Source organism: Dipodomys ordii, unplaced genomic scaffold (genome assembly GCF_000151885.1).
Source record: "Dipodomys ordii isolate 6190 unplaced genomic scaffold, Dord_2.0 Scaffold103, whole genome shotgun sequence".
Classification (NCBI taxonomy): Eukaryota; Metazoa; Chordata; class Mammalia; order Rodentia; family Heteromyidae; genus Dipodomys; species Dipodomys ordii.
Genome location: NW_012267319.1, coordinates 1,480,107 through 1,492,196, shown reverse-complemented (window position 1 = coordinate 1,492,196; position 12,090 = coordinate 1,480,107). Strand labels below are relative to the sequence as shown.

The window sequence follows — 12,090 nt, the reverse complement described above, 5'->3', positions numbered from 1 at the left end:
GCAGTCCAGCTGCTCTGCTCAGGGAACTGCGTGAACAAGGCCACCATTGGACTCTTATGGCCATCACCTCCTAGCCATTAGCTCAGATCACTCCTGCAATGTTTCCCCTTTCCGATTCAATGAGCAGCCTGAGAAGAGGCAGACCCCTTCCCAGCCTTCTCCTTCCTAGTGCTCTTTCCTCTCCTCTGAAGACCCCACAGTCCAGAGCCTAGCATGCACTCCAGTGGCTATGCCGCATCTCATGGTCATGGTTAGCAAGAGGGAAGAGCCCACTGCCCTTAGCACTTTGCAGTTCACCAAGGGCACGTCTGGGTTCTACTCAGGCTCCTGCAGTGCTTGTGGGTGGGTGGGTGGGTGGTGGGAGGAGGTGCCTCTCCACTGCAGAGCCAGGCACTGGGAGCTGGCAAGATGAGGACTGTAGGGAACACGCACCCACCCTCTGCCCTTGCTGGACACTGGTCCCCGTGGTGGGGTGGGCAGCCTCAGGAAGCCCCTGCGGTGCTTTACACAGTGAGGATGCTTGCTCAGCCATGACCAGAACAGGAGCAGGTGGGACATGTATTGTCCCACCCCACTTCCTGTCCAGCCCCACCAAGGGCCTGGAACTTTCCCTAAGGGGGACAGTCTAAGGGCAAAACAGCACTGGAGGACTCACCTGCCCTTTTCTCCTGCTCTGTGCTGACTTCAATGCCCTGCCATTTCAGTGTTTAGGAGCAGAAGAACCTCCTGCAGCTCACCCCCCCAACACTGCCTCCCCCATCTGATTGAGGCTCCAGAGGGAGGCTCCCAAGGAGGGAAGGGGTGCTGCAGTCAGAGTGGTGCAGGCCAGCAGTGGAACTGCAAAGCAAAGAAGTGGTAACTCCCTGAGCTGTTCTGGGAAACTTATGGGCTAACAATGGGAGTTAGCATCCTGTGATCCTGATCCCCCAACTGTGAGTCACAATTTGACCAACTTGGAGAATCGCATAGGAGGGGAGACAGCAGGTTCATCACCCTCTGAGCTCCTGACATACTTCAGGAAGGCCCTGACTCCCTCCATGCCACACCCCACATCCTCCCCGTGTCCTAGCATGGACTGAGGGCAGCGACCCCCTCCCCCCACACCTCCCACACCATCGGGGTCCTAGCATGGACTGAGGGCAGTGACCCCCTCCCCTCACACCCCCCACACCATCGGGGTCCTAGCATGGACTGAAAGCAGCGACCCCCTCCCCCCACACCCCCCACACCATCGGGGTCCTAGCATGGACTGAGGGCAGCGAGCCCCTCCCCTCACCCCCCACACCATCCGGGTCCTAGCATGGACTGAGGGCAGCGACCCCCTCCCCCTCACACCCTACACCATCTGGGTCCTAGCATGGACTGAGGGCAGTGACCTCCTCCCCTCACCCCGCACACCATCCGGGTTCTAACATGGACTGAGGGCAGCGACCCCCTCCCCCTCACACCCCACACCATCGGGGTCCTAGCATGGACTGAGGGCAGCGACCCCCTCCCCCTCACACCCTATACCATCGGGGTCCTAGCATGGACTGAGGGCACTGACCTCCTCCCCTCACCCCGCACACCATCCGGGCCCTAGCATGGAGGGAAAGCTGCGGCCCAGCTCGCACCTCAGAGAAGCCTCTCCCTCTGGGAGGGCAGCAGCAGGAGGCATTTCCGTGCCTCCGCCCTGCTTCCTCCCCGGCCGGGCCCCCAGCCGTCCCGAAGCCCCTCGGACCCCTCTCCGAAGGCTCCGGGACCGGCCAGGCAGGCGCCGCGCGCGGCGGGGAGGGACCCAGAGAGGCGGGTCCAGGCGGGCGGCCCCACCCCAGCCTCGAGGGCAGCTTCAGGCCCAGAGCTGCTACCGCACCGCCCCTTCGCCCTCAGGCGGGTCTGAGCCCACCCAGGCTCGCCAGCCTTGGCACCCGCATCGCCCTTCCCAGGCCTAGAAGCCTCCAGTGCCTGGCGCCAAGGGGCCTCACTCACCCGTCCGGGGCGGACAGCTGAGGGGCAGCATTCTGAGGGGAGCCGGGCGGGCAGGGCTTTTCAACTGGCCCGCCGGGCCCCGCCCCGACCCCGCCCCCGGCTCTTGAAGGCAATAGCTTCTCTACTCCAGCTCCCTGCCTGGCCCCGCCCCGGCCCCGCCCCCGGCTCTTGAAGGCAACAGACTGCTCCTCTCCACCAGGCCCCGCCCCGGCCCCGCCCCCGGCTCTTGAAGGCAACAGCTTCTCTGCTCCTGCTCCCCGCCAGGCCCCGCCCCGGCCTCGCCCCCGCCCCGCCCCCGGCTCTTGAAGGCAATAGCTCTCTCCACAAGGCCCCGCCCCGGCCCCGCCTCCGCCCCCTCCCCCTTCCCCTCCAGCTCCACTGAGGGAGAAATGAAAGTCTGGGAAACCTAAACTCCACTGCCCAGGAGCAGCAGGCCAACAAACAAAACTGAAACTGATGAGGTCTAGGAAATCCTGTGCCTCCTCTCCGTCCCCCTCCCTCTCTCTCCCTCTCTATCTCCTCCCTGTCTCTGTCTCTCTCATTATAAGTTATCTGAACTCAGGGTCTGGCTTGTTTCTGCTCACAGCCTGGCCGTCTACCACCTGAACCACACCTCCAGTCCTGGTTTCATAAACACAGCTCATCAAGAGTGCCGAAATTAGGGGTCCCCCTGTCACACCCTGCCTAGCTCCAGTCCTGGGGTCCGGGCCTACCCAGTGGGGTTGACAGGTGTGGGTGCAGAGGTGTGAGTGTAGAAGGGGGGGTGGAGGTCCCCAGGCACACTGCAGTTCCTTTGCTGTGTGGGGTCCTTTTCTGGGCCAGACTCCCCAAGCAAGGAGGCCTGAAGGACAAGCCCAGGAGTCCTGGGATTCTCCCATGAACCACCATTGTTGTATCCCAATCAGCAAGAACACTAAGGATGGCGCAATGATGAGCCAAATTGCAGGGGTCTTGATTGCAGAACCCAGCAAGTGCAGGGGTATAGACATCCCTAATCGTGCAGCCCGAGACACCCAGAGGTCCTCATTTAAAGGTAAAAACGGCATGCTTTTGGACAAACAATGTGCGATATATTTGTGTTTTCTTTCCGAAGCATTCACAGGACTGAAAACAAGAAGGGAATATGAGCATTATCAGAAAACCTAGACTTATGTCCTGGAATCCTGGGTGGACGCAACATTTTTCTTTTTTCTCCCAGAACCTGCTGAGCTAATAATTTAGTTGCTTTTTTTTTTTCAAAACCCACTATGCAAAGGACAGTTGTGGGGTCAGGGACCTTTGTCCTTGGGGGCAAATTGCCTTTATTTCTGTCAGGTTTCAGGCTTCTAGGCATAACCTACTTCACCGCCACCTGCTGTCCCCTTCTTAGGGCCAGCGTGACACTGGACGCCGGGTGGTCACTGCAGGACTGCAGCTGTGTGCTGGACAGGTGCTGCTACTTAAAGGGCCAGGAGAGCCAGGGGCTGGCTTTCAGGGCACAGGGGACAAGTCTGGCTCTGAGTGAAGAGCACGAATCTCAGAAAGAACCATAGCCTAAATGAAAAGTCAGTGGAGGGCCAGCCGTGGGCAGGGCTTTGTAGGGAAGGACATAAAGACGGGTGTGGGGCCGGGAGGGTTTTGAACAAACCGCTGCTCCTCATGGTGGAGGTCTGGGCAGGGTCTTCCACAAATTTAGACCTGGCGCTGGTCATGCCTGCCCAGCCCCCCTGGGACTCCTGTGGCAGACATTGCTTCTGATGTGCACCCCAACCCCAGTGCTCTGAGTACAAGCACGCATGGCCAGCCATGTTCTAGTTCTAGTCACATGCCACCCCCATCCTTGTCACTGGCCAACACAAGCCTCCTGCCAGGCCAGAAATTGGCCTCCTATGAAATGAAAAACTGACCAGAGGGGTAGCGTTGGGAGGGATGGGGGAGAACGATGAGAGGGTGACATCAATCAGATGCGCTGTGCTTGTACACTGACATGTTGATGGCAACCTCCTTGGACGTTACTTAACGATAATAACAACAGACTTCACGCCTGCTCTGCACAGAAGTCTACGATGCGGGGAGCAGGGGCCCCAGCTGCACACAGCTACAAAGGTCCCACATGAGATTTCTTCTTCCCTAGCTTGCACTCTTCAGCACCGCCTCCTCCTGCTGAAATCGAGGGCCAGCCCTGGCCACTGGGAGCTAATGACCTTCCCTGTGAATCGCTCAGGCCATGATGGTAAAGTGGGTGAGATGAACATGTGTTCCGCATTGCTAAAAGCTTATTTGGGTGATAAAATTTGGTTTCAATGCTATTTTCCAATTGGGTATGTTTTAAAAGGCAGAAAGATGCAAAGTTTGGATTCTTGGTACAGTTGTGGTGTTTGCAGTTCTTGCATTAAGGAAAACTGCTATTTGGTTTCAAAATTTCCTAAAGATTTGTTTTCTAGGGAGTGTGTCTAGTCTCTTAAGATTTTAAAGGGTCGGAAGTGGTAGAACGCTTGCCTTGGGCTGAAGAGCGCAGCCTCAGCGCCCAAGCCCAGAATTCAGGCCCCACGACCGACCAAAGAAAAAAAGAAACTCAAGGACAGTGCCCAGGCCCTGAGTTCAAGTCCCATGACTGGCCCCCCCAAAATAATAAAATAAATGAAAATTTAAAATATATTATAAAAAAGATTTTAAAGGGTCATTCAAATGCAATTTAAGACTAAAGTATAAAGTGTTAAAGGCTTTTAAAACACCAAAAATGGATCCCTGGATGTGAAATTTTGGAAGTAAAATTGTCTTAAATGTTCATTTCAAAAGAAAAATTAAGGCTACCAAAATGATTGCTTCATTGTTATTTTAGTTTGCTCTTCTTGGGTTTTTGTAACCATTTCTAACAGGCCTGCAGAGAGGAACAGAGAAGTCTTACAGGTTTGTCAGGTGTGACTTTGGCTTTTAATAAGCTCCAGGTAAGAGCATGCTTAAGGAGCTACTTCCATGTTGACCACCTTGTTGTTTTTACTAGAGTAAGTGGCCTTTTCTACTCATTGACCTGCAATCTACAAACTACAGTTCAAAGCCAGCCCAGGCAGAAAAAGATTATCGTCTCTAATTAGCCAGCAGAGTGCCAAAAAAGCAGGCAGAGTTGCTTTGGAGCCCAAAGTGGCAGAGTGCAAGCCTTGAGCTGGAGAGCTGGAGAGCTGGAGTGCTCAGGCCCTAAGTTCAAGTCCAGTGACCAACCAAGGGAGATGTCAAAGTTGCATTTACCCTGACCTGGAAAGAGACACTCCTGGGACTCTGGCAATAATGTATTCTCTCCTGCCTCTCTGATGTGGACTCTGGCTCCTCAAAGTTGGCCCTAGAGGGTCAGCACTGCCCATCCCTGTGAGCTTGTTGAAGACGGGGCCTGGGGTTCATCTCAGAGCCACAGTTTCAGGACCTGCTTTTTTTTTTTTCTGGTCCTGATGCCTGAACTCTGGGCTGTGTCCCTGAGCTGCTCTGTGTGCAAGGCTAGCGTTCTGCCCCTTGAGCTACAGCCAGTCACTTCCTTACAGGCGGCGTGAACCACCGGCCCTCAGGACCTACATTTTTAAAAGTACATTGCTAAATGTTTTAAATGTTCCAAAGATTTCTTTCCCATGGAGCAGTGATGGTGGCAGCATATGGCGTAATTGTTACTTCTTTACAGAAAAAAAATGTTATCTTTAAGTAGTTGTATAAAGGAGTTGCCATTCACCAAAGCAGTTTATGAATACAGTGCATCTTGATCCATGTCCCCCCTTTCAATGTTCTCACCTCCCCCAACACACCCCTCCCTGACGTAACTTTAGGTTATGTAGTGCATGTTTTGGTTGCTACTTCTCAGGTCAGGCGTGTGTCTTGCCTGAGCTGGGAGGCAGGAGGAGGCATGATGCTGAGAGCCGTTATTGTTGGTGGGGCTCCAGGCCGTGGTGGGGAGCTGGGCTGAAAGCCCCAGAGCCTTAGCCAGCCTGTTGTGCATATCTCCCAGCCCAGCATGGCTGGTGTGCTCGAATATATAGGGAAACAGAATTAAAGGGCCTATATGGTAAACGGAAGTCCTGAAACTCCCATCCATCAGTCCTAGGTGGCTAGCAAACCTAGAACATGTAGCTCCATATTTTCAAGTCATAAATGGGCCCCACCTGGCCCTGCTTTGGGTCATAAACCACCCTCAACCCACTGTCTATGGTTAGAATCTTAGCAATCTGATTAGGAGTTCCTAGGTAATGTGGTCAGATATCTACATAGGAATTCAAGGTGCAGTCCCCAGGTACATACCTGGGACCAGCACCTGGAGTCATCTTCACTCTTGTCTGCCTGGGAAGTGGGAAAAATATCTCTTCCCTTTCCCGTGTCTCCCTTCTTTACTGTTTACTTGCATAAATAGGTGGATATTACTAGACACTTACCCATGATGATCTCCTTCTGAGAGATCCCTCTACATGGAAACTGGGAAGCCAATAAGCCCACTCTACTGTTCCCCCTTTTCCCAGTAAGAGGTAGAGATAACTTTGTCTGGCACTTATATACCTGGCCCCTTCCTGCCAGGCCTCATTCCCGCCATGTGCTCTGAGCCTGGTGTTGCTGGCAGTAAAACTTCCAGCAGCGTCTACTTCTAACCCCTCCTAAGGGAGCTCTCTGCCTCAGCCCTTTCCTCCCGGAAAGGGGACTCTGCTTAGTCCCCCCACCCAGGTGCTCTCCACTCAATCAGAGAAGGGCCAGAGTGGTCCTAGGACTTCTGGTCACTCCAGCCTCCTCCCTCTGTGCTCAGAAGTTACCTTCACCCATGAAGTTTCCTGGTAGAGAATCATAAAAGCAGAAGGGCCAGACAGCAATCATATGGATCGCTGCCAGATGTGGGCTTTTAGTTTGTGTAAACACTATTCACCTTTGCAGAAAACTTGGTACCACCTGTGCTTGCTGTGGCCCCACCCCTGCTAAGCAGCCCAGGTCAGTGGAGGAATGAGGAGAGCCTGGGATCTGAACTCAGAGTCCTGTATCCTCTAGAGGTTGAGAACTGGAGTCAGTGCCCAGAGGGTGAAGTCAGGGGCCCAACAATGAAGTAAGAGTGGTGGGAGGGGGTCTAGGGTAATAACTGCTTTCACTGCTAGGCAGGTGCTCTACTAGTCAGCTATATCCCCTGCCTGGCCTTAATGTCTTTGCCCTCCATGGGAAGAGATGCTAGGCAGGTCCTCTGGGGGATGCATGGAACTCTGCATTCTTTCCCATTTTGCTCCAGTGTGTGAACTCCCCGGCCCTCTCTCCATCTTCCCAGAGCAGCAAGATGCATTTGGGCACACAGGTGTGGAAGACCCAGGTGGACAGAGGCAATTTGTTCTGCAGAAACAAAGGGTGAAATGTGAAGGTGTGAGTTGTGTGAGGACTGGAAGAGTTGGGAGTGATAGGAGATGGGGAGCCCTTCCCCAGGGGCTCTCTGAACAGTTTCCAGACCGTTTCCCACTCCGGCCCAGGGCACCCCTGCTCTGCTGTGTGCCCAGTGAACCATACCTCTCACTCCAGTACCGTCTTCTAGGACCTCTGTAGGAATGGATTCTGTAGAGAGTCCCTGACAGGTCCCCCACAGGGACTCCTAGGGGCCATCAGATGTGTGGACATGTGCAATTCTGGTGACCCACCTGGGCTTTGGGGAGTGAGAGTCAGCAGGCTCAGGTTGCTGCCCTGCTTGGAAAAATACTGGTGCTCTGAAAGCTTCTAGATTCTGCAGTCACAGTGATGTGCTATGGCCTCTCTACATTTTTGTCCCCAGGTGGAAGCTCAGTTCAAAGGCAAAACTCGAGACCACAGACTTCACTTGAGGAGAAAGAGAGATCCTTTGAGAAATTAGAATGGAAATACTAAGAAGAGGCTGTGAGAAAGGAGAAAAAGAGGAAGGAAATGAGGAACACCAGGGTGTAGGAGGGGACAGCCATGGATGTAGATCTGGGACAGCAATTCTGAGGTTGGCAGCAGAACCTCATGAGACCCAGGACAACAGACAGAGCAGAATCACTCACTCCATTTTTATTTGAAGCATGGCTGGTGGGGAACAGGTTACACATCCACCACCATGTGTTCACTTCCTAAGGTTATTAACAAAGTACATATAGATTATTAGGTGGTTTAGAACACAAATGTGTTCCTTCGTAGTCAGAGGCTGAAAGTCTCTTTGGCATGTGGTACTGTAACTCGTCTTCCTGTGTCCAAGTCTCCCCTTGGAGAGGGGAGCGGGGTCACCCGAATGCAATATGACTTCATCTTATTTCATTTATTTTTTGATGATATAGGGATTGAGCTCTGGGTTTCACATTTGCTTGGCAGGGGCTAGTGCTACCATTTGAGCCATGTCTCCAGCCCCTTATTGCTTTGGTTATTTTCAAGGCCCCAGGGCTGGTCTTAATGGTTACCCTTCTACTTGTGCTTTCCTGTGTTGTTGGCCACCTGCCACTGGATTCCGTCACTGTATGTCCCCTGTAGCTGGAATAACAGCCCTGTTCCACTGTGCTTTGCCATTGAATGAGATGGAGTTTTGAACTCTTATGCCTGGGCTGGTCTTGAGCCATGATCCCCTAATCTCTGCTGCCCAAATAGCAAGAGTTATAGACTTGAGCCCCTGTGCCCAGCTACATCATCATCTCAATTATATCCATAAGGACCCGATTTCAAATAGAGTCATATTCCAAGGTGCTAGAGGGGGTGTGGATGTCAACAAATCAATCTGAGGGGAGCTGACAGGTGGGCAGTGACTGCAGTCACACGATGGGAGGAAGCCCCTGGACCCTGCATTGCAGGCACTGAAATCCAAATTATGACACCTACTAAAATATGCTGATAACTAACATTCAGGCTGGAAACTCCAAAATTGTGATACCCCAGGAGCCATGCCTCGGCTGGCCATTTAGTTAACAGAACAAAATGAAAATCCACCATAAACCATGAGAAAGAAATTCAGCCAAGGCCCAAATTGAGGCAGATGTTTATGAGTTCCTTTGGGGCAGGTGAGTAGCAGGAGTGCCATGGTGACAGCAGATGCCTGAGGCCTTCCTACACACAGGGCCTTCCTCAGATACTGGTGACAGTTGCCATCCCAGACACCACGGCAGGAGGCAGGAGGCAGGGCAGCAGCTGGATGGAAGCATGAATGGCATTTCAGGCTGTGCCTAGGCAGCCCCCTTGCCAGGAATCTAGGCCTGCAGGAGTCAGGGCAGGGGCAAAGGGCTGTCACAGAATGGGATGGCTCTCAGGAGTCCAAAACCTGATTTCTGGATCTTGCCTGGCCACCATGTCCTTATACTTGTCCTCAATAGTGTCATGTTTTATGAATATAGCAGTGATACCCACTGAGTAAAAACTTGTCCTCCGTTTTTTTTTTTTTTGTTGTTGTTGTTGTGGGGCTTGAACTCTGGGACTGGGTGCTGTCCATGAACTCTTAAGCTCAAGGCAAGTGCTCTATCACTTAAGCCACAGTGCCACTTTCTGGTTTTCTGGTGGTTAATTGGAGATAAGAGTCTTATGGACTTTCCTGGCCAGGCTTGGCTTTGAACCACAATCCTCAGATCTCAGCCTCCTGAGTAGCTAGGATGACAGGTGTGAGCCACCAGCACTCAGCTTGTCCTCCTTTTTAAAATACAGAAATGCATGGATACCAAGAGGTTAGAGGCCCAGGGGCCTGCCTAAGTGTGTTCAGGCCACAACAGAGCCCCAAACATCAAAGCTTTAACAATGGTAATGTGTTGTTTCAGCTTCAACCCTCAAAACTCCAAGATTGAAGCCAAACACTAGTATCTCACATTTGTCCTCTGCCAAGCTGGGCCTTGGAAGGGTGTATCTCCAGGAGTCTGAGATACTTGCTTGGTAGCTATGCTCCTGACAGTGGACTCTATGGCTACAGCACAGTACCTCTGTCTGCCCAATCCATGCCTGGCACAGAAGAGGGGCAGATGCCAGAAGGCAATGGTGTAGAGTGAAATGAAGGAATGAACCTATGGCTCAGACAGTTCAAGAACATGTGTGGGCTGGCCAGGGATGCCAGTTGGCCAAGACCTGCATATCCCTGAGGTGGCTCTGTGGAGACTGGACACAATTATCCAGTCATTGCTGCAGAGCCACTGGGCCCCCGGGAACCTGAGCATCATGCTGCCCATGTCTGGACAAGCATACTGATTTCCATGACCCTTTCTTTCCAGCTTACATTGCTGCCTTCCTTACATAGTTCCCAACTGTTTCTGATCTCCTGATTATCATACTGCACTAGATAAAGATCTAGGAAAATGGCATCATGTGTTACCTAGCAATAACTTGTTGGTTTGCAACAAACCCTACCTATCCATTTATCCCCACTGCTGGACATACAGGGCTAAGATAACTTGGCTATTCCAGTTCCATTTATCTATACAAAAACAGATTTATTGAGGATAATATAACACTCGCTTAGCTTAGTTCTTTTGGTATGCAGCCTTCGATCTGGACCTCTGCCGGCCAGCCAGAATATCTATTCTTCGAATTATCAGAGTGGTTGATCTGTGCAAAGAGAAAAGAGTTTCACTCATTCATGAAGCTATTAAACAAATATTTACTTCAAGGAAAGTCATATGTCTAGAACCAATTACTAGAATGGGATTTGTTCCAAACCAAGCTGGGTGGTAGGTATTGTTTCAATGTGTTTCTTAAGGATATTGGAATACAGGTCTAGAATTTTCTCCACAGACGGCGACGATCTTCAGCCAACATTGTTCAGTAGAGTGGCCAATCACCCCAGCAGGCTAACTGTGGAAGGTGGCTAGAGCAGCTACGAACTGGATTCTAAATTTTATTCAATTGCGATCTATTTGAAGGCAAGTGGGAATCGGCTTTGTGCTGTACAGCATAGCTCTACAATAGTATCTGTATTGGAAATAAGACTGTAGATTTGTATTTTTCAGAGTGCTTTAAAGCTCCTAGCTTAGCAATTATGTTTATACCAGAGTCCTTACTACTTTTCACTGCAGCAATGACACAAAGGCTGCGTTAACTTGGTGTTTATTCAGTGTTCTTTGTTTGAGATGTGTGCTACCTGAGATTTGCTTCCTGTGCCCCAAGCAGGGACAGAGGAAGGCTAACCACCTGCTAAGCAGAGAGGGGTGTGGCTGAAGATGGGGGAAACTGAGTCTGACAGCCCTGTCAGCATCTTCCACTTTCAAAGTGATGTGAGAAGTCTGACAATCCAGGGAAGGTTGAACATGGATCTGACATCCAGGCGTCCAGAGTCTTCGCTTACAGATCAGAATGACAGCCACATGAGACTTCTGCAAATTGTCATAATGTGGAAGCCCACTTACCTTCTCCCTCTGAATTCCTGGAGGGAGCTCAAAGCCTATGGGTGCAAGGAACACCCAGCTGGACCGGAAGCGCAGGTTCCTGATCTCCTTGCTCCCGAGGGCTTCAATGGCATCCTTGGCCTTGGCCTGAAGTCTGGGGGCAATGAAGGAGACCGTGTGAGACTGTAGCTGTAAATCCAGACACCAGGTGTGTCAGGCACTCAATTCCTTCTAGTGAGTACATGTGTGTGCATGTGTGTGTGTGGGGGGGAGGAAGCCATGCATCTATGTGTATGGGGCACACATGTGTGTACACAAGTTTTTCATGCTTCCCTTGCTCCTTCTACAGAGAAACAACCTCCATTTCTTTGCTTTCTTCTCTAAATACACACTGGACAACTTCCTATTTTGAGTCCAGGTGTGGCTTTGTTTGGCTCTGTCAAGGATTTCTTTGGTTCTAGAAGGATTGTGCTGTAGTACATAGGTGCAGTGATTTTGTTTTCATGAAGCGGTCTATTTTGCTAAAATCTTTCATTCTGTTTCTTTTGGGCCTCCATCTTCCCCAGAGGACACAGGACTCCTGTCTTGGCCCATGCTCAGCCGTCCCTGTGTAACCTGCACACACTCACAGGAGCTGCCCTGTGTCAGCCGCACACACTCACAGGAGCTGCCCCAGCTGCCCTGTGTCAGCCGCACACACTCACAGGAGCTGCCCCTGTGTCAGCCACACACACTCACAGGAGCTGTCCCTGTGTCAGCCACACACACTCACAGGAGCTGCCCCTATGTCAGCTGCACACACTCACAGGAGCTGTCCTGTGTCAGCCGCACACACTCACAGGAGCTGTCC

General features: G+C 51.9%; 1 protein-coding gene across 1 annotated transcript in view; it reads right to left on the bottom strand.

Annotated features, from left to right (window-relative positions):
• Nucleotides 1-10,374: 10,374 nt before the first annotated feature.
• Nucleotides 10,375-12,090, bottom strand: part of Fam3b (family with sequence similarity 3, member B) — a 17,911-nt gene continuing 16,195 nt past the window's right edge. Inside the window, exons 7-8 of the mRNA XM_013027342.1 lie at nucleotides 11,262-11,394; nucleotides 10,375-10,464 (exon numbers count right to left, since the gene is read on the bottom strand). Coding sequence (XP_012882796.1) covers nucleotides 10,375-10,464; nucleotides 11,262-11,394 — 223 coding nt within the window. The remainder of the gene's footprint in view (nucleotides 10,465-11,261; nucleotides 11,395-12,090) is intronic.